The sequence below is a fragment of the Mesocricetus auratus genome, unplaced genomic scaffold, assembly GCF_017639785.1.
Source record: "Mesocricetus auratus isolate SY011 unplaced genomic scaffold, BCM_Maur_2.0 Super-Scaffold_100691, whole genome shotgun sequence".
NCBI classification, from domain to species: Eukaryota; Metazoa; Chordata; class Mammalia; order Rodentia; family Cricetidae; genus Mesocricetus; species Mesocricetus auratus.
Window position 1 is genome coordinate 2915526 of NW_024429267.1, and position 21655 is coordinate 2937180.

The 21655-nt window shown below is 39.4% G+C and overlaps 1 protein-coding gene across 3 annotated transcripts in view; it reads right to left on the reverse strand.

The window, feature by feature from the left end:
- The window catches only part of Pias1 (protein inhibitor of activated STAT 1), a 114022-nt gene that overhangs the window by 23298 nt on the left and 69069 nt on the right, over positions 1 to 21655 (reverse strand). For all 3 annotated transcript variants that reach the window (XM_005075574.4, XM_013117423.2, XM_040740341.1), the window contains exons 5-8: positions 16163 to 16253; positions 15329 to 15463; positions 8227 to 8332; positions 305 to 378 (exon numbers count right to left, since the gene is read on the reverse strand). In XM_005075574.4, the coding sequence (XP_005075631.1) occupies positions 305 to 378; positions 8227 to 8332; positions 15329 to 15463; positions 16163 to 16253 (406 nt within the window). The remainder of the gene's footprint in view (positions 1 to 304; positions 379 to 8226; positions 8333 to 15328; positions 15464 to 16162; positions 16254 to 21655) is intronic.

The window sequence follows — 21655 nt, forward strand, 5'->3', positions numbered from 1 at the left end:
ATCCATAGAGTCCTATATGAATTAATGTAGTGTGGAAACAAGCCACAGCACTCCTTATTCTGCTCTTTAAACTGGAACCCAAGACATGCTTGTTTTACTGAAGGCAGTACTTGGATGACCCACACCACAAGAATAGCACAATTTAGAATTATTCAGCTCACAGTCCTATGCCTCAGTGTCTTTCCATTTTGATAAACTCTGAAAGTGTAGAGTGGGTAGATTCTTCAAGTAAGCAGAATTTCTCATGCTCAGTAGATAGAAGTGTATATACCACCCTCAAAGATAAGTATTAGCAAACACTTACTGGACACAGCAGTGAAACCCGTAGGCTGGTGGTAGCTATTTCACTGTCTGGATCTGCAGTTAATTTCTCTTTAACTGAAATGCATTGAAGAGAAAATAAACAGAAAAAGTTTATTAAAGACATTACCAAAATAACATGTTTAATTGAGCTTAAAATCTGAAACCTAAACAACTCCAAAATAATCTGCTCAATTATCTTCTAATCAACTGACTGGAAAGCTAGGAGTAGACACACAGCTTATGCCCTTCAGAGGAAGCAAGAGAAGAATTCTCTGTAGCCTAGCTTGAACTTCTTGCAAAGCGCTGGCACGACATCACAGTACACAGGAAGGAGCAACAGCAGCTTACATGTCCAGGGATGGCTGGCCCCTTTTAGTTATTATTCTAAGACACCAATGACTTTCTTTACAACTATGAGTAATTTGTATTCTTTTAAAGGAAAGTAATAAGGAGCAATGATAAAACGCTATGAAAAGAAAAGGTCCAACTATTTTCTTTACCATGTAACTGAATCCTGCCGTTTACCCATAAGCTCACTGTGCTGCCTTTAGTAAGTCAATCTGCCTTTTTTAGATTAATGTTACTTACTGTAAATCTGTAAGCCACACTAGATGATTTCTTAAAGTCTTTTCAGTTCAAACTTCCTACAATTTTCAAAAAAGGGGGCACCAATAATTTTACTTTTCATGGCTACTCTTTTACTGTCTTCCAGTTTACCATAAAAGATTCTTTATACTTCCCACGTGTGGTAGTTTGAATAAGAACGACCCCCACATGTTCATATAATTGAATACTTAGTCACCAGGGAGTGGCACTATTTGAGGAGGATTATGAGGTTGGCTTTTTTGACAGAAGTGTGTCCTGGGTGGGAGAGGGGTCTGTGAGGTTTCAAAAGCCCAAGCCAGGTCCAGTCTCTCTCAAGATGTAGTGCTTAGTACCTATATAGCATTCTAGTTTATAACTGATTACTACATTAGACCAGGGAAGAGGAACATGAATGGGTGGTTTAAAAACCTCTATACAGATTTTAATGCCAGACTAAGAATTATTTTGTAAACTAGAAATCTGGAGTTTTCAAAGTCTGACGTTCATACCCCCAAGCCACAAACTTCTGGATTTTAGTTTAGAAAACAGAGTCATCTAGACACTATACTAATATCAAATATAAATTAGGAATTTATGTGTTTGTCCCTATTCACCCAACCTTAGCTAATCTTTTCCTATAAAATAATTTGAAAGAATATTAACTTAATTAGCAGAGCAAAGTGACTTTGTAATCCCAGGAGGATTATTGTGAGTTCCAGGCCAGCCTGGTCTACACAGTAAATCCCAGGATAGCCTGGGCTACAGTACAAAATCCCAATTGACAATAGCAAACCCCAACTCCTCACTCCCCAGTGACAACAACTATCTGCCAGAGAAAATAGACATGAAAATCAAGTTCAAATGTGTTCCTGAGGGTGTCTGAGCCTGGCATGTGAGTCGATGAACTAGGTAAGGGAAAAGCCGCCCTCAATGTGGATGGGACTATCTAATCAACTGTGAAGGGAGCTAGGAAGCAGGCAAGACAGACCAGCAAAACAAAAAACAAACAAACAAACAAAACCCCAAAAACAAAACAAAACAACAACAACAAAAGCACTGGAATTCATTTAGCCTTTGGATTTCAATATTCACACTAACACCCTGAGCTCTCCAGCCATCAGCCCCAGCTGAGAGTTACATCACCGGCTTCTCTGAGCCTTTGGACTTCAGCTCAGCCATGCTTCCCTGCTTCTCCAGTTTGCAGATGGCACACTGTGGGACTTCCCACCCTCCATAAACATGTAAGCCAATTACTCTGTTATTTCTTCTCCCCAGTCTTTTCTATTTTTATCCTCCTGGTTCTCACTTGCTCTGGAGGACCCTGAGTAAGACACCATCTACTCTGCATGCCTTTACCAACCAGTCCAGCAGCACCCTCCTACACTGCAATGGGAATAGGGACTGAGCTTTGTGTAAACCTGCACTTCAATGCAGCAACAGATTAGTATCAGCCTTCACACCAAAACCCAGTGGTCAGTACTTAGAAAGAAAAAGAGGAAGACCCATAGGATAGACGGCAAGAGAAGACAACGTTGAGTCAGTAAGTCAGAATTCTGACTTGTTAAGTCATTTTAGTAACTTTTTTCCATAACCCAGTAAACGAGAATAATAGCTGCATTGGATTAAGCGAGTTTAACCCAATGAAAAAAATGTCTTAAAATATCCAATATTACATTTAATAAATGCTAGTAGCTGTTATTTAAGATGATTTGCATGTTCCCTCTCTTGGAGATAGATTTTCTGAAATCATGTTTGCAGATTTCTATTACAACAAGCAAACAGAAATCTCCTTTGCTATAACAGACCCAATCCCAGGGTTAAAATACATTTTTTTAAAGTGGGTAATGTAGGCTGTGTCAGCTGCCAGCAGTTCAGCAGCTTCAGGCTGAGAGTTCTAATCTGTTCCACAATATATTGGTCATCTTTGCTCCCAGTAGGTTGTGCGGCAAGGCCATGGTCAATACAGAGGCCATCCGGCAACTTCAGAAGAAGAATGCCTAGCTGATCTGCTGTATTGCAGTATCAGAAAAGGGGTCATGTGAACAAGTCAGTGTAGTGCCCGCAGGTGTTACAAATAAATCTCATCTATTAAGCTACCATGGCAGATGCTGACACAACCTGTCTTACAAAGACTGGAATAATCTTCCAGGAGGATGATGTTAGGAGGAGTGACAAAATGGAACCCATCTCCTGAGTGACAGACAACACTGTTACCAACTGAGCTATTTTGAACATGGGTAAAAAGTCTGTGACTCTTTACCCTGTGAAGACAACTACTAACTTTACTATATTCTCAATGTAAATATGTTAGTAATAAAGTATATCCTGCAATTAGGGACTGAACCCAGGGCCTTGTGTGTGGTAGGAGTGCTTTATGAATAAAGTTATAGTTAGTCATGGGTAAACGTCATTTTGCTATTGAATTCTTGGGTTTTGTTTTGTTGGATTTTGTTGTTGTTTTTTGAGATAGAGTTTCACTGTATATCCCTGACTGTCCTGGACTTGCTCTGTAGACCAGGCAGCTCTCAAACTCAGGAGATCCACCTGCCTCTGCTTCCAAAGTGCTGAGATTAAAGTTGTGTGACACTGATGTCCAGCTGAATCCTTATTATGAGCTACTAGTTTTAGCACCATGAGCCTGTATTAAATACACTGAAATTTAATTTAATTTAAAATTCAGCATCTTAGTTGTACTAGTCACTTTGTCAGTGTTCAATAGCCATGCTGCTGGTGACTACCACACAACTGTAAAATTGTTTCAGACTGCCCTACTAGATGGTGCTGTTCTGGGTTATACGTGATTTCTCTCCCTCATTTAACATCAGACTATTTTAATTCAATCTTTTAGAATTTTAAGGGTGAAAACAAGTAAACACACTAAGCTCAAAAGGCTTTAGAGCCACATTTCCCTCTACGCTTCTTTTCACCAGCTAACACCAATCACTGAGTACAGAAGTGCATGCATGTGGGAAGCTGTAGCAGGAAGATCACATATTTGATGTCATAAACAAGAACAGTAACTAACAAAATGTGAGCGTTGACTATGTGTCAAGGCGCTGTGTGAGGCAGTGAGAACTCCAAGAAGAACAAGATGAAAGCCATCAGAAGGAGATGCTCAGTGGGGTCTTCTCCAGATGATGGGAGCCAAGAGACTCTGGAGATGCTAGGAAACAAAGGACCACTGGAGTGAGGCAGTAGAAGCAGCTAGAAGTTTGAAGCAATGAGAACAGAACACTCTAGCACTGAGGAGGGAGAGAGGGAATATGATGTGTTTTTGCAAAGTAAAATATGAGAGAGATTAAAAAAGTAACTATAAAGCGAGATCTGGGGAAGTATTAAGAAAGTCACATCAGTGTTGTATGTCACACTAGTAAAGCTGGAGATTTTATTCCACTGGTGTCAGGAATTCAGGGGATGGTAAGATCAGACATGTGTCAATAAGTTAAGCCACTACCAGGGAAGAGACAAGAAAAGTCAAGAAAGGGGTGGAATACACAATTTAGGACAAAGCTTCTAAAGAGAAAGACAAGATGTAAGGGTTTAAATGAGGGCAATGACGGAAGACAGATTTGAGAAAGGTTTAGGTTGCCAGTTGACAAAACTGGATGAGTTTTATATTCTAGATTCTAATGAAGTAGAGCAATGTTTAGGGGAAGGCAGTCAGCTTACGCAATCTCAAATTGGAGGAGACACCTAAAGAAAGACTTATATTTTGGAGTTAGTACTAGTTTAAGCAGTAAGAGTGGACACAAAAGCAGAACAATAATGGAATTCCAGGGAATATTTAGAATATATGTCCATCTGCTCCCCCTGGGTCTCACCAGAGTCCTGACTGGCCTCTTAACTCAGTCTACCTCTCCCTCCTGGGCTGGAATTAAGGGCCACTCTGCCCAGCATTAGGATGCTTCTCTCCAAGAGTCCCTTGAAGGAAGGTAGCTGAGGTCAGAAAAGGGAGGAGACAATTTCAAGGAGAAAGAGGTTGGTATCAAATGCAGCAAAGCATCCAAGGTAGAAATGCTTTAGAAAGAGCAGTGGAGCACCACTGCGGTCACTGCCTGAGAACATTCAGGGCAGCTATGGGTCTCAGAGACTATGTGAGTGGTATAGAGGAAGTACACAGAGCAATGCAGACTACCTTGTTTTTTGTGGGTTTTGTTTGTTTGTTTTTAAAGACATGTGCCACCACCACCACCCAGTGATGACCACCGTTGTTGAGTGCAATAGGACAAACAAGAAGTAGAGGTATTTTTTTTTGAGACAAAGTCTCACTGTCTAGCCATGGCTGCTCTACAACTTGATTTGTAGATCAGGCTGGTCTTGAACTCAGTGATGTGCTGCCTCTGCCTCCCAAGTGCTGGGATTAAAGGCATGAGCCACCACCGCCAATCAAGAAGCAGAATTTTAAAGTATGAAGGAGACTTAACAGGAGACTTATCAGGAAACCTGAGGGGACAAGAGGAACTAGAAATTCGAGTGAAGGACCAGTGAGGTGTCAGGTCATGTAGCACTGTTTCTGAACACTGTCACCTTCCATGCATGCATACCTCTAACACCACAAGTCTAAGAGTGCAGTCAGTTCTTTGAAATCTCGTCTTTCATTTCCATTTCAGAAAATAGCATTAATGTGGAATACAGTGCTTAAGAATGCAGACCAGTGAGCTATTCAGTAGCTTAAGATATTTGCTGCACAAACTGACCCTCCTGGAACAGATGCAAAGGTGGAAGAAAGGAAGGACTCCAAAGCTGTCCTCTGACTTCCATCCCCAATTACCCGCCTGCCTCCCCACCCCCTAACCCCCCCACCCCCGTGCACACACACACACAACAACAAACTTGGTTGCGCTTATGAATTTACAAAGTCCCCTACCTCACACTCTGGCTAGTCTCATTCTTTTCAATAAATGAAGCTTCCCTGGCCTTTTCACTGGGCACATTCCCTTCCTATCCTGGGGCATAACAACAACTCCTCTTCTTCCACTCCCAATACTGTCCTTAGCACCACAGACAGAGGACTAGAACTCCCTGTGGTGTCTCTTCAGAGTTCTCTGTCCTCCTTCCTCAAGCCACATGTCATAACTATAACTTACTAATGACTTGGTCAGTTTTTCCCATCAGATTTTAAATTTTTTGGAGATTAAGAAAGAATGTGTGGTCTTGTGTAAGCTGTGCTCTGCTGTTCCTAGAATACAGCATATTCTTCATTTAATTTCTTGAATGAAAATACACTCACTCATATTCTCTTGATGTTTGATTGTGAGCCTAGCCTTTACTGGCTGCACCATCTCTCCAGCCCACAGAATGTATTTTCTCAATGAGAAGTCTAAATTTTAAATGCTATAAACATGATCATGCATGGATTTGACTAACACACTATCAGCAGACTTTCCTTACAAGGTTAAGTATGACTTACAGTCAATGCAACTGTAAGCAAGTTTATGCTTCAAAAATTCCAGAGAAAGCCTGGTGGTAATGGAACATGCCTTTAATCCCAAAACTCTGGAGGCAGAAGTAGGCAAATCTCTGTGAGTAAAGGCCAGCCTGGTCTACAGAGTGAGTTCCATGACAGCCAGGACTATACGAGAAATTATATCAAAAAACCCAAAAAATCCTGAGAAGTGACATTTTCTCAACTTAAAACATTTATAAGTATGTTTTATAAAATACAACATATTTTAATTACATAATTTTGGAGAAAAGTTATTTCTTTACAGGTAACATAGAGGCAAATGCCTTTAGTTAGTTGCAATATATTTCTTTAAAAAAAAGATTTGTTTATTTTATACAGTGTTCTGTCTGCATGTATGCCTGCATGCTAGAAGAGGGCACCAGATCTCATTACAGATGGTTGTGAGCCACCATGTGGCTGCTGAGAATTGAACTCAGGAGCTCTGGAAGAGCAGCCTGTGCTCTTAACCTCTGCGCCATCTCTCAAGTTCCTACAATATATTTCTTACTGGTAAAATCCAATTAATGTTCCATTTATTCACCTGGACAACAGAAACTCTCAGACTAGCAGGGCATAAAGATGCAAAGTAACTAGCTTTGGAATTAAGAAGTTTTGCAGCTTAATAGTAGCTGGATGCGTTCCTAGAAATCCAACCCAGGCCCCCTGGTACAACCTTTTGGTGGAGCTCTAGCTGCAAGTACAGAAGAAACAAGAGCCTGTGCAAACAGCTCACTTTGTTGTTAAATCCAAAAGCTTCACCTGCCTTCTTCCATGGTATCTTTGTCTTTTCCACCACGGCTTACCACAAAACTTTCTGACTAGTGGAGATCAACCAATGTAAGGCAAGAATAAAGACTGTCAGCCTGGAATGACTTCATCTAGGCTGTGAAAAAGGAAAAAATGCCTCTCTTGTACATTTCTTCCAGGTACATGTCTCCTTGTCTCTGACTCATGGAGTCTCCCCATCCCCCTAAATACACAGTGTTTTCATTTTAGCTCTTGGTTCAAAAGATTCTCCCGTCTCAGTCCACTGAGTAGCTTCGGCTATAGATGTGTAGCACCATATCCAGCTATCTGCATTTTAAAAAAGATCCTTTTAGTACAGGAAAAAATCTCCAGTGAACTACTGCAGGTGTTCAGTTCATGAGGATATTGGGATCTGTCATTCCACTACAGAAAAGGATAAAGAAAGGATACAAGCTGTGCTCTTACTTCTTCCCACCAGAATGCTAATGACAAATCTGAGAATGGGATGCTATTATTAACTCATTTTAAGAGCTTCAAGTGCAGGGTGTGGAGGCTCCTGCCTGTGATCCCAGCACTGAAGCAGGAGGATCACAAGTTTGAAGCCACCCTAAACTACAGAGTCAAGGACAGCTATCACATTCTTGCAAGGAATGTGCTGCTTCCTAAGCACCAAACCTCCATCTCTAAATTCTCCTACAAAGAACCCACACCTTTTGAAAAGAGAATTAAGGAAGAACTTAAGCCATCTCTTTAGAAAAGCTAATGATGCTCAAAACTTGAGGTAGAAGTCCATTTGCAGACCTTAATTTCCTTTCTAACTCCTAAAATTTCTTAAACATTGGTTTTATGAAGTTGTAATAAAATATTGCATTCAGGAAATAACTTTACAAAGTAAATATTAAGATCTGTAAAACACAGATCATCAAATATAGTTTCACAACAAAAACATTAAAACTACCTTTAGATTTTAATTTGTAAGTTCACAATATTAGGTTCTTGGAGTTTTTAAATCCTCTACAACAGGCTCTGGTTTAAAAAAAAAAAAGACAAATGAAACACTAAAATTTGAGTTGAGAAAAAAAATACTATTCTAACCTTAACAAGATAGTTTAGCTGCATATATGAAGTAAGTTTATCATACGTACTTAAAGCTCTAGAATGATCCGGATTCCTTATTCCCTTTGCTCGTAACCTCTGAAGAAGAACTGTTGAGGACAACTGTTTTACAAGATATACTGCCATGGAATAGGTCTGGAAAAAAAGAAGATGTAGAAAACCAATCACATATTTAAGTAAATAGCACATCTATTCAACCCCACAGGGACAGCGAAAGAAAACTAACACTTATTGCAGTGCCTACTGTGTGTCAAGCACTGTCTTCCTCATTGATTGCTGCTGAGGTGTCAAAAACCTATTTTGTGTGTGTGGATGAGAAAACTGAGGTAGAGTAGTAAAGAAATTGCCCTAACTCATAGCACGCAAGTGTCAAGCTGAGAACTTTAACCCAGGGCTGCTGCACTCTATAGCACTGAGTGCTTCAAGTTAATAGATTTAAGGTTCTTACATGAAAGAATACTATTAAGACTAAATATAAACCAAGGCTGTTAAGATGGTGAAGGTATCATATACTGTATTTAACAGGTAACACATATTCTAAAATAGTAGCTATTAAACATTACCAATGAGATGGGTTTCTAGTCCACTTATTTAGTGTCTCACCATGCCTGGGGCGTCACTAGATCCTAAAGATACTTGACTTAGGCCATGCATACATCATGCAGGTAAATCAGTAAAGGCTGTACAGAGAAGCACTGCTTGAAGATGAGCAGATACCCAATGCCTGCAGGGACTACCTAAGAAGGTAGTACAAAAAACAGGTAGCAAGTCAAGCTAAGTGAAGGGTTTGTAATTGGGAAAGAGGAAGAAAAGAGGACCAAGACTATGAAGGGACAAGAGAGAAAGGTCAGAATGAGAAGGATCTTTTGTCTGTTTTTTGCTGGAATACAGTAGATCAAGACACTTGAAAAGAAACAAGAAAACAGAGTTACCATCTTCTTTATAGCAACAGTTTTCAAGGCACTCCGGATATATACCGCAGACCTCATTTCAACTTTGCCTGCAGTCTATCGGAGGAAACAGGTACTACCAAATCTCCAAAGGCTGATGAAACTGAGGCACAGATTGCTCAGGCAGTAGATACCAAGAAGAAAGGGAAAGGACTCCAAAAGGAGTGAGCAAGGGCTGTGCAATTCTTGCTTCTACACACCAGAGTTTATCAGAACCTCTTAGCCTACCCTCACCAGTATTCTAGCCCTTCCGTCTTCTTTCCTTCTCTCAGTTAGGAACCAAAGAAAGGGGCCCACACGTTCAGAAAGCAATCCACCACTAAACCATCTTCTCAGTCTTAGTTTTACATTTTAAATATGCACCTGCCTCTTGGCACAAGAGGGCACATCCTGCAGAACCCTCTGAAATGTTATGTTTCCTATAAAGTTCAGAAACCTATCTGTGCTCACATGCTGCATATTTTCTGAAAAAACTGAAGTAGCAATCAGCAAATTTGCTTATTAGTACATTTCAAGGTGTTTTTATGAAAAAAAGTAACTTTACAATGTCCCTACATTTTAAAGCACACAATTTATTAATCTAATACAGAAGTGATAAAGCCTCTTGTAGTAGGGAACTCAAACTGTTTACCATCACTCCTTTACTACTAATGCTTCATGTCAACCAGAAACTGGAGAGATTCTAATCAACAGTAAGGTTCTGGACTGACAGCTTCAATGTTCAGACTTGGAAACACCCCAGGGCTTTCTATGAGATCAAGTTAAAAAATAAAAAAAACCCAACTTCAACAAAAAGGTATATGTACTCTAGTTCAAACATGTAACCAGAGAAGAAAATAAAAGCTGCAAGAATGCCAGGAATGAAATTCTACTTGTACCAACATCACAAGGAGGTATTACACACAAAGATCCTCCAAAACAACAGTGGGTAAGTAGACAGTGTTTCTGCTGGCCCTTTGAGGGCCAACACTTTATATAAAACATCTTACACTGTTAATTTTGTCTGTACTTTTTCTCAGTCTGTATAACTGCTGCTGTTCATAAGATACTTTCTCCATAACCAAAACATCTAGTCCTTCTGTTCCCTTCTTACAGTAGTATCCAAATGGTTCCTCCATCCACAGGAAAAGTTTAATAAGTGCTCAATAAAGTAAAATGTCACAGGGTAGAACAGAAATTCAATGCACTTATCTCCTTTGGGTACTATGTGGAGCTTACTTATTTTCTTTGAAAATACAAACTTCTTCCTCCTTTTCACCTACTCTTCCCTGATAGCCCTCTTTTTGTACCACGGATTCTCTAAGGCTTCCTGGAAGTCAGGCAATTCTTCCACTAGGATAATCTCCATCTTGTTTTTACTTTTCACTTGGAGACACAGGATCTCACTAAGTTATACAGGCTGGCCTGGAACTGACCAGGCAGGTTTCAATTTGGAGATTTTCTTGCCTCAGTCTCCTGAGTAGCTGAAATTACACCCCTGCACCACCAGGCTAAGCTATGTAATATCTATCTGCAATGTAGCAAGACATTTTGCACAGAATATTCAGAGTAACCTAACAAGTTGAACTAAACTAGTGATTTTTAAATAATGTAATTAGTTATCATCTGAGATTTACAAAATAATCTTTTCATTGTTTTATAAAACACACACACCAAAAAAAAAAAAGCACCCCTTGTTGTGGTGTTTTGTTTTTTTGTTGTTGTTCCTAAGGTGGGAACTATATACCAAAATCAATGGTAAAACATGAGTTAGCTGAAAGGAAAAATATAACCCTAGTAGGTTTCTGTAGCATGTTAAAAAAAAAAAAAAAAGACCCAGAGACTGGGGTTCAAGCTTCAAGCTAAAGATCAGAGAAACAAAGCCGCCAGTCAGTAGACCTTACCTCTACTCAGCTGAAATGGCAATTCTGTCTCCATGAATCCTCAGAGGCAAAAAAGACTGAATTCTTGTCCCCTCCTCTTTATATTCCTTTCTCTGCCCAGTCATATTCTCCTGTTTCCACTTCCCTAGTGCTGGAATTAAAGGCTTTTTTTCCCCCAAGTGCTGAGATCATCATTGTGTGAGCTGTTTCTTTTAGTACTGAATCGATTTCACGTAAGTCAGTGTGGCCTTGAACTAACAGATATCCATTTAACCTCTTAATCCTGAATCCTGGGGTTAAAGGTTTGTACCACCACAGCCTAGCTTCTATGGTTGCTGGATTAAAGGTGTGTGTCATCACTGCCTGATCTCCATAGCTTGAGACTGGCTTTGCTTTCGGGAATCCTCAAGCAAGCTTTAATAAATTATAAATAATATATCACCACAGGTTTCAATTTATTTTGTAAAACTCAAAATTCATTTTTGTTTTGCTTTTGTTATTAGACAGGGCCTCATGCATCCCAGGATGGTTTTACACTTGTTATGGAGCCAAAGATGATGTTGTGTTTCTGATCCTCCTGCTTCTACTTTCTGACTACTGGAGAATAGGCATGTGTCTCCAGTTTATGGAGTGCTTGGGATAAAACCATGGGCTTCATGCATAGGAGGTAACTATTTTAACAACTGAATTACATTCCCAAAAACCCAAATCCATTTCTAATAAAGAAATTCAGCAAAAGAGGAATATTGTAAATGTATCATTAATATAATTAAGTTCTAAACTAATAGTGGGGCTGGGCGTGATGGCACACACTTTAATCCCAGCACTCAGGAAGCAGAGGTAGGCGGATCTCTGTGAGTTCCAGGCCAGCCAAAACTACATAGTGAGATCCTGCCTAAAACCAAAACACCAAGCAAGCAAACCAAAACCCCTCATGGTGGGACTCAGAAGTTATGAACTTTGAGCACCAGAACTTAGGATTTTCTTACAAAGGTTTTTAATTAGTGGTTAGATAGGAGAACCGCTGGGGGCTTGGCTGGTTTCTAGTCTGGGTCTGGCTACCTAGGTTCAGAGGTGTATCAAAGAGTGATAAGAGGACACTGATGCCTTCTGTTTATATGTACACACACACCCCATTATAATACTAAACATTATAACAGGTGTAGTATTCTCTTTAACAAAGGAACAATAAAGCTGTTCAGTAACACCTATGTTATGTTTAAAAAGTTCCAGCTAGTAGAAGAAATAAATAAGGCATAGTATGTACTTGTGTAAATGACAATTTACAACTAAACACCACCTTCCTGGAAATACTAAAACACATACATACATACATACATACATACATACATACACACATACATACATAAGCAGGAAATACCCACAAACAAGTAGTTTCTGAATAAGTCAACAATAAATAATAAATAACCCTAGAAAATATAACAGGAACAAGAGATACACTGAAAATAGCAACAACAACAAAAAAATCAACAGAGGAATTAAAAGGATTCAGGACTTACGATGGGCAGTGGTGGCACACACCTTTAGTCCAGGTGGATCTCATATGAGTTAGAGGTCAGTCTGGTCTACAAAGCTAGTTCCAGGATAGCTAGGGCTATTACATAGAAAAACCCTGTCTTGACACCACCACTACCAAAAAAAGAAAAAAAAAAAAAAGCAGAACTCAGATACTAAACCTATTCAATTACTGAGGAGCATCAAGAATTTGAGTAAATGGAGAAACATGGTTCCTGAAATTGTTACCACTATGTTTTATCATTAAAAACCCTCCTAGTCCTCTAACTTCCATCTATGACTAAAGAAATCTTACTCAAGAATCTAAGACCTGGAGGTAGAGTGAGGAAGGAAGACGAAGGCACATGGTTAAGTAATTCCACAGTTCATGCGGCAGAATAAATGTGAAGAGAAGGTTCACTGTGTCTCACACTAATAACTTTGCCAACTTTCCTCCAAGTCCTTCTTTGTAACTTCTCTCTTAGCTTAACTCCCATTTCCTACCTGACAGATTTGAGAGCAATCACCCAATCAGAATGTGACTCTCCAGTCGTTTCACTATCCTTCCTGCCTCCCATGAGCAACTTGAAGGATGTGATTCACTTGATTATTCCTCTTCCTGTTGTGCCTCTCACTCTCTAAAAGATTCCTCCATCAACCAGACACATTAAAACGTTTCCCTTTAAAACAAAGAACTCTCAATCTCACATCCTTCCAGCTCATCTCCTCTCTCCTGACAGGCTTGTAATTAATCATCTCTAGAGTTTACCTCCAGCCCATCACAAATCAACACTCCAATCTTCCATCAAAACTTCCTGTTAATGTCACCTGTGTGCTCTCAAGACAAACAGTTATTTTGTGCCTGTAAGTTCATTTGTATGTGCATGCGGGGGCCAAATATTAACAGTGGTTATCATTCTTTAATCACTCTAGGCTAAGGCTCCTACGGACACTTTTGTAACAGTTGGCTAAGAACTGAATGCTGTATGATTTGGGCGTCTACCCCACTGCTTAACCACTCTAAAGAGTAACCCTGTTTTATTCAGAAACATGTAAACTTTCTGCTTAAAAAGGGAAGAAGTTTCAGGCAGTGGTGGCACACGCCTTTAATCCCAGCACTCAGCAGACAGGTGGATCTTTGTGAGTTCAAGGTCAGCCTGGTCTAAAGAGTGAGTTCCAGAACAGCCAAAGCTACACAGAAAAACCCTGTCTTGAAAAAAGAATAATGGTGGTGGTGGGGGTGTGGTGGAGAGGGAGACATTTTCACAAAGCCCTGTGTGATTGAGCCCGGTCTTAGTCTCCAGAAAGGTCCCTGCAGCTCTTCCCATTCACTGCACTTCACGAAGAGTGAAGCCCTCTCAGTGTTTGGGAAAGCAGAGGCTCACCCCTACAACTAGACTGCTGTGTTTCCTACGAACTTTTCCCAACTCCCATCCTTCCCGTTTTTCTCTCGTCACTGCTTCCTCAGGGAAGTCCTTCCCTGACCTCTCTTCTCTTTCAAGTACTTGACTACACTAAGGTTTCAGTCACTTCTCCTTTATAGCACTGAAACAGTAGGACATTTTTTGGTGTGTATGTACAAAGCCCCCAGATCTCAGGCCCCAGGAAAACAAGGATTTGTTCTCACTACAGTAGTACTATGCAGTGACTTAAGTCAATCAATCTTAACTCATGAATAGAAGGGTTTACATTAGAGAGCTACAATAATTTTTAGACAAAATTTAAGAGTATCCTAGAAAATAAAAGCTAGACTAAGAAACAGTATAGAAAAAGTTCAGAAACAGAAACATAACATAAAAAATTATGTATGTAACAATGGTGGTTTCAAAACTACCATTTACTTAGAACTGGGTTGACTAGTGAAAATAATTTTCTCATACAACATATGAATTCAAGATGGATTAAATATTTAAAGATAAAGCATGAAACCTTTGTAGACTAATAGTCTAGCTTATTAACATAAGCTTGGCAAGCATGGGCAGACAGAGCATGATGGGAAGGGGAAAAGACTACAAAGCAAAAAGCTGGTTAACATTTGGTGTTATGAAAATTTAAATCTGCATATAAATAACCACATAGATAAAAAGCTAACAACTAGAGACAAATATTTACAAGATGTATCAAAGGGTGAATTCTCAACATATTAAACCTAGAAGACAAATAAGGAAAGAACAAAAGAGAAATGGACATGGATGTAAATTTAAAATGTAAATAAGTATCAACATCAAATATGTTCACGCTCACTAAAATCAAAAGGGGTACTAAATGCTAACTTTTACTTAGTGGTAAAGACTTTTTAAAAGATAATAGTGTTTGCAGGCATGCAAATAAACACTGTAAGTCAGAGAATACACTTGTCTATCTTTGGGGAAAGCCATCTGTCATGCACACAAAACTTCTCAAAATTCTTCTTGCTCTTTGGCTCAAAAATTCTACTTCTGAGAATTTACTGCAAGGAAATCATGCATGTATGCAAAGCTGCATCTGCCAGGACAGCATACAAAGTTACTAAGTATTCAACATCAGAGAATAGACTAAATAGTACATATTCTTATCACCATATGATATAACCAATTAAAATGCTGCAGAATATGCAATGACACAGGAAGAAGTTTGTGATAAATTATAAAGTGAAAAACCAATGGAGACTACATGATCCTGTTTCAAGTAGAGAAAACTAAAAATTCACTGCGAGACAAAAATCCATTTCTACTCATTACCGTGTAATTCACACATTATAGGCAGCCATGGTAATTAACCCTTCCTCATGATAGGAAAAGAGCTACAAACAAAAGCTTACTTACTCTTCCAATTTCCGCAGTCCAAGAAACAACAATGGTATTTGGTACTGTCGTGGACAATCGGACAAGTGAGGTGATATTAATTGGTCTGCTAGGTCGCTTTGGTTCCACACCGTTTTTAGTAGGTGGAAGGTAACCCTAAAAAAGAAATATAATTTATTTCTATTTCCACAATTGTTTCCATTTCTTCTTATTTTTTTTAAAACAAACCTACAAATGTTTTCATTAAAAGTAGGGAAGCAAACATTTATGAGTTACTTAGGCAATGCTCTCTCTGAACAACCTGACAGTCTCACTTTAGCAAGCCCGGTGCACACATGTGCCCGTGCTGGGGGTGGGGGGTGGGGGACAGGGTGATAGACAGTGGTAAAAATTCAAAATCTCTTGTCTAAGAATCAGAATGAGTTCACAATGGCTTAAAGAGGTATACAAGGAGCATTTCCAAGGGAAACAAGCACAGCTCCTGCCCTCACTCCATCTAAGGCACAGTAGCATTCTGAACTCTGTTCACTACAGGCATACAGGCTCAACGGGATTCTGTCTTCCTAAAACCCAGCACAACACTGATGCTACCATGGGCAATGCTACAATTTTCTCTGCATGGCTCATGTCACAGCTGCTAACTTGCCTACCTAGTCACATGACTACACAATAAAATGTCTCCTCCCTGCAGTAGTGGGGCTGAATCCAGGGTCTTTTCCATACTAAGCAAGCACTTCTGAGCACCAGCCTTAGTCCCCAAAATGTTTCTTAAAGTAACATTAGAATTAAAAACATCTAAGATGATTTATGTAATAGTCATAGGTAATGTACTTCAAAATCGTGTTTAGAACTTACTGGAAGGCTGCAAGGTTTTGTATTCACTTTCACACAAAGGTTGGGTGGGAAGTGATCTTCTTGTGGACAGCTGGTTTCTGATAAACAAAACCTAAATGGCAAAGTTGGTCAAGTTTAATTTCATTTATTAAAAGATAATCTCTAACATTTTTATTTGATAGCTAACTTGAAAGATGATCAATTTTAAAACAGAAAAAGAATAATAAAAACAGTACATTTTATATAAAGAGTAAACATGGGCAAACAGGATTAAAAAACCATTGATCTTTTAGAGGCCAGAATTGTATAGGCCCAAATGTGTGTGTGCATAAATTAGTGATGCCATAAACAAACTAGAAGAAAAACCAGTTAGCTGAGATGTTAAAAAATATCAAGGATTTAGATAGCCCATAAATGTATAAAATATGTATGGGCAATAGTGTTCCAAGTTACCATAAAAGATGTATGAATTTATTACTTAAAATTTAAAGTCCATCAAACTTATGCACAAACACACCTGGTGCCATTCTCAATCAAAGAGAAACAAATACAAAGTTGAGATATTAAATCACAACTGTACAAAACAGTAGTCTACACTATGCTGCTGGAGGGATGTCACAAATGCCTCCTGTTTCTGGGCAACTGGAACAGACCCTGAGTATGTGCTGAGGACAAAAGTAAAAAGGAATTAGGGGTTAAACAATTTATTTCTCAGTCTCTGTAAAAGTGAACAGAGCGAGAACAAGAATTCCAAAACTGCCTCCTGTTTCTAAAGCAGTGAGGGTCCACTTCCCACTGCTTGGTATCAGTGATTTCCTTGAGCAGTCCTTCAATCTAATAAACAATCACAGTAAAAATGGTCTCACATAGTTTTTCCTTGTTTTCACCAAATATAGCACATACAAAGTATGTGCTAATTGGCTGTCTAGGTTGTCAGTCAACAATCTGGGGTGGGAGAACTCCAAAGTTACATGTGACTGGGCATAGTGGCTACCTACACCTTCAATCCTAGCACTCAGGAAGCAGAATCAGGATCTCTGTGAGTTCCAGCTAGCCAGGGCTATGTAGCAACACCTTCTCTTGAAAAACCAAAAAGGTTCCATGTGGATTTAAGGCAAGGGGTGGGAGCCTACCTCCTTAACTCCTGATCCCTCACTTAAATTGCTTAAGGTAAATAGTAAATAGTTTCATCAAGTATCTAGATTAGCAATTACAACTACCAACTTGCAGTAGTGTTTATGACAACTTTAGAATTATCTTCTGAGGGACAGTAGCTTCCTTAAATATTATTAGCAGGTGTTAAAATCAATTTTTATCTTTATTTTTTGAAATTACATCATGTCCCCCTTCCTTGTTTTCTTTTCAATTCATGACCTCTCTCTCTTCAGTAGTGTGTTTCTAAATATGTAAATATAATATGCTCATCCATAAAATGTAAGTTGTATGTATATGTCTTCAATCTGACCATGTGGTATTGGGTGACTCTGGGGAAGACTATTTTTCCTGCTTTCAATATTCCTTAGTTACTTGTAGTTCTTTGTCTAAGATTGAGAAGGCCTCATGAATTTTCAAAATTTGTTTCTTTTTTAAAAAGACTCTGTACTTGAATAAACTTTTAGAAAACCAAATCAAAACAATTAAAGCATTTATATCAAAGACCTTCCCAGAGCTTCAGACTGGTTTACATGCATTATAAATCCAAGAGGAAATACAGCATACTGGAGTTCTGCCTTTTTCTGGTTCTCAGTGGAACATACTGAAAACATGATCTAAGGGCCAAATCCCACTCCCAAGACCAAGTTCTGTCTAATGAATGAGTCAAAGAGCTTCTTCACTACCGAAGAATTAAAGATGTTGAATAATAACAGCATTTGTGCTATGTCTGTATAAATTAAAACACTGTTTCAGAAACTCACAAAACATTTATTTCTAAATTAAATGTGTAATCTTTTGGGAAAACCAAGGCTTGATATACAATTTGTAACTTCCCATCCTACTGGCTGATTTTTACTAAGCTAGAGAATTTTTTTTTTAATTTCCTATTCCCAATATACACCTGTACTTCACTCCATCTTTACAGTAAACTCACAGCACCTTTGGGCTGTACAGAAGGGAGAGCCCTCCTTGTGAATTCTGTGGAATATTCATTACATGCAGTTATCTGCTCTTAACATCTGTTGTGAGGTCTTAATCTGCCAGCTATGGAATCTGTGTTGGAATGGTCACATAAAGGAATCACTTTGCCATGTCAAAGTGCATGTACACACACACACAGACACACACACACACACTCATTTTTAGGAAGACAATCCACAGGTTCCAATTGGTTAAGAAATACTGGTCTACAACAACTTGCTAGAAATGTTCCTAGCAAACAGATGTTAGAGTCACAGGGATAGGTCTAAACCCAATAGAGATCTCCATTACAAGTTATTTCTTTTTGTCATTGTTTTTGCTACTTTTGTTTTTATTTTTGAGACAGGTCTTACTACATATTGGCAATCCTCCTGCATCTGCCACCTGAGTGCTGGGATGACAGAAGTGTATCACTACATCTGACTCACAACAGTAAAAGGATGCCCCAGCTCATAATTATTCAGGTGCAGTAATAAATTCAAACATAGACACCATGATATCCAAACCTGTAGGAAAAGCATAATCTATCTACATGACAAGTAGCTCCTATTCAATTAGGTAAAAGGTGAAATGCCAGCATTCTCAAAAACTGAAGGCAAAAGAGGGGCCAATAGCAGACAGTTCTTGGAAGATGCTTCCCAAGGGTGGTAGCAACAGATCCATAAATGAAAACAGACTAGATGATTAATAGTAACCAAATTATTTTCATGATTTAGATAAATATTCATAATGAAGAAATAAAAAAGGTACAGACGTCTTAAATGATATACTGGCTTAGAAATGGGGGAATGAAGAGACAAGGGGAAGGAGAAACACAATTTTATTAAGATAAAAGACTGATTGTGGTGTCTTACAACTTTAATCCCAACACTCTGTGAGTTCCCAGTTCTTGGTGAGTTTGAGACCAGCCTGGTCTACAAAGCAAGTTGAAGGAGAGCCAGGGCTGCATAGTAAAAACCGGATTCACAAACAAACAAGTAAATAAAAAAAGAAGGTTAGGGATACAACAGCCTTCTAATCTTAAGAGATGTATGTGTATATGAATCTCTGTGTTTGTAAGGACACTTTTGTGTGTGCAGGTGACTGTGGAGACCAGAAGAAAGCTTCAGATCGCCTGAAGCTGGAGTTACAGGTGGTTGTGACCTGCTGGATATGGGTGCTGGTAGCCAAATTCTCCAGGCCCAGCTAAATCATTTTTAATTATCTAGAGTGCCTTGGAATTTCTCAATTAGCTGCTGTGCTAGTTAATTTTATGTCAACTTGACACAGCTGGAGTCATCTCATAGGAGGGAATCTCAATTGATAAATTGCATCTAAAAGATCAGGCTGTAGTAAGTTCATACATAGGGTATTTTCTTAGTGATTGATCTGATAGGACCCAGCCCATGGTGGGTGGTGTTACTCCTGAGCTGGTTATTTTGGATACTATAAGAAAATAGGCTGGCCGGGCGGTGGTGGCGCACGCCTTTAATCCCAGCACTCGGGAGGCAGAGGCAGGCGGATCTCTGTGAGTTCGAGGCCGGGCTGGATCAATAGCCTCCAAAACAATACAGAGAAACCCTGTCTCGTAAAAACCAAAAAAAAAAAAAAAAAAGAAAAGAAAAAAGAAAATAGGCTGAAGTCAGGTGTGGTGGCACACACTTTTAATCCCAGCACTCAAGAGGCAGAGGTAGGCAGATTTCTCTGAGTTTGAGGCCAACCTGGTCTACATAATGAGTTTCAGGACAGCTAGGGCTATGTAAAGAGACCCTGTCTCAAAAAAAAAAAAAATTAGTAACAGCAACAGCAACAGCAACAAGCCATGAAGGGCAAGTCAGTGATCAGTGTCCTCCATGCCCTCTGTGTATCAGCTCTTGCCTTCAGGTTCTTGCCTGGTTTGAGTTTCTGCCTTTGATTCCCTCAATAGACTATGACTCATGTCATGTAGACCAAATAAACCCTTTCCTCCCCAAGTTGTCTTGGATCATGATGTTTCATAACAGCAATAGTAACCATAACAAAGCTAACATCTAAGAAAGGTAATTTTCCTTCAAAATGTGAACTGTATTTGGTGACTATGAAATCCTGAGCAAAGTTACTAGATCTTAGTCTAAAATTGTAAGTCACTAGATTACAGTCCAAGCTATGGTTTTCAACCTTTATTTTGGCTTTGGGAGCCTATAAGTCAGATTTAACAGATAAGGAAGTGGGACTTCTATTCAGTAGACATGCATTGAGTAGAGAACAGTAAGAAAGAAGATATAATGGAGGCTCCAGTGTTAACCCACTAGTAAATATACACAAAAAGCAATGTTGGAAACAAAGGATAATCAGCTGGGAGTGGTACCTCACAACTGAAATTCTAGCACTTGTGAGATAGAGGCAGGAGGATTGCTGTTAAGTTCCAAGCCATCTTAAGAGAGACACTACCCCCAAAACAAACAAAATATAACAACACCCACCATCCAAAACAGGGGGGTGCGCACTGAAAGATGGCTGAGCAGGTAAAGGAACTTGCTGTCAAGCCTGGAAACCCAAGTTTAATTCCTGGAACTTTAAGTGACTCCCTCAAGTTGCTCTCTGATCCCCGCATGCACACATACCCCCAAACAAATCAACAGACAAGTAAATGTGGTTGTAAGAAAACTATGTAGACAAAAGAAATACAGAATAGTGCAGCAACATGTAATTAACTATGAAGGACTGCATTTTGTCCTTTAATTTGTTCAGTCATTTTCACAGTCTGCTCTTGGCAGAAGATGAAGTACCATTCACACTCAATGACACCTCTGCCAGTGCCTTTTAGAACTAAGTCTTAGATTAAGGCTGGTCCTATTGTTTTAGGGTATAAAAGCTCCTAAATCCTGTCAATCTCTTGGCTTTCTCATCAAGTTTGACCTCACTATTAGAGATTAGGTGAGAGGTGCTTGCATGGTCCCATGAAACTGGATGGTGTGTAGACTGATCTCTTTTCTGGCTCACTGGTGCATTTTAATCTGTATGTGACTGCTGCTACCAGGTTGTTTACAGGGAAAACAGCTCACTGAGGAAACTGACTGTGTTGCTTTCTTCTATCTCTTATTCCAATGGGTTATGAATACTGGCCAAGTAATAAAAAACAGCAAAGTGGGCTTATATAAGAAAAGGGCGCCAGACTGTGGTGGCACATGCCTTTAATCACAGCACTCAGGAGGCAGAGGCAGATGGATTTCTGTGAGTTCAAGACCAGCTAGTCTACAAGAGCTAGTTCCAGGGCAGCCTCCAAAGCCACAGAGAAACCCTGTCTCGGAAAAAAATAAAAGAAAAGGGAGGGGGACTGGATAGCTGGCTTAGCAGTTAAGAGCACTGACTCCTTTTCCAGAGGAACCAGGCTCAATTCCCAGCACCCACATGGCAGCT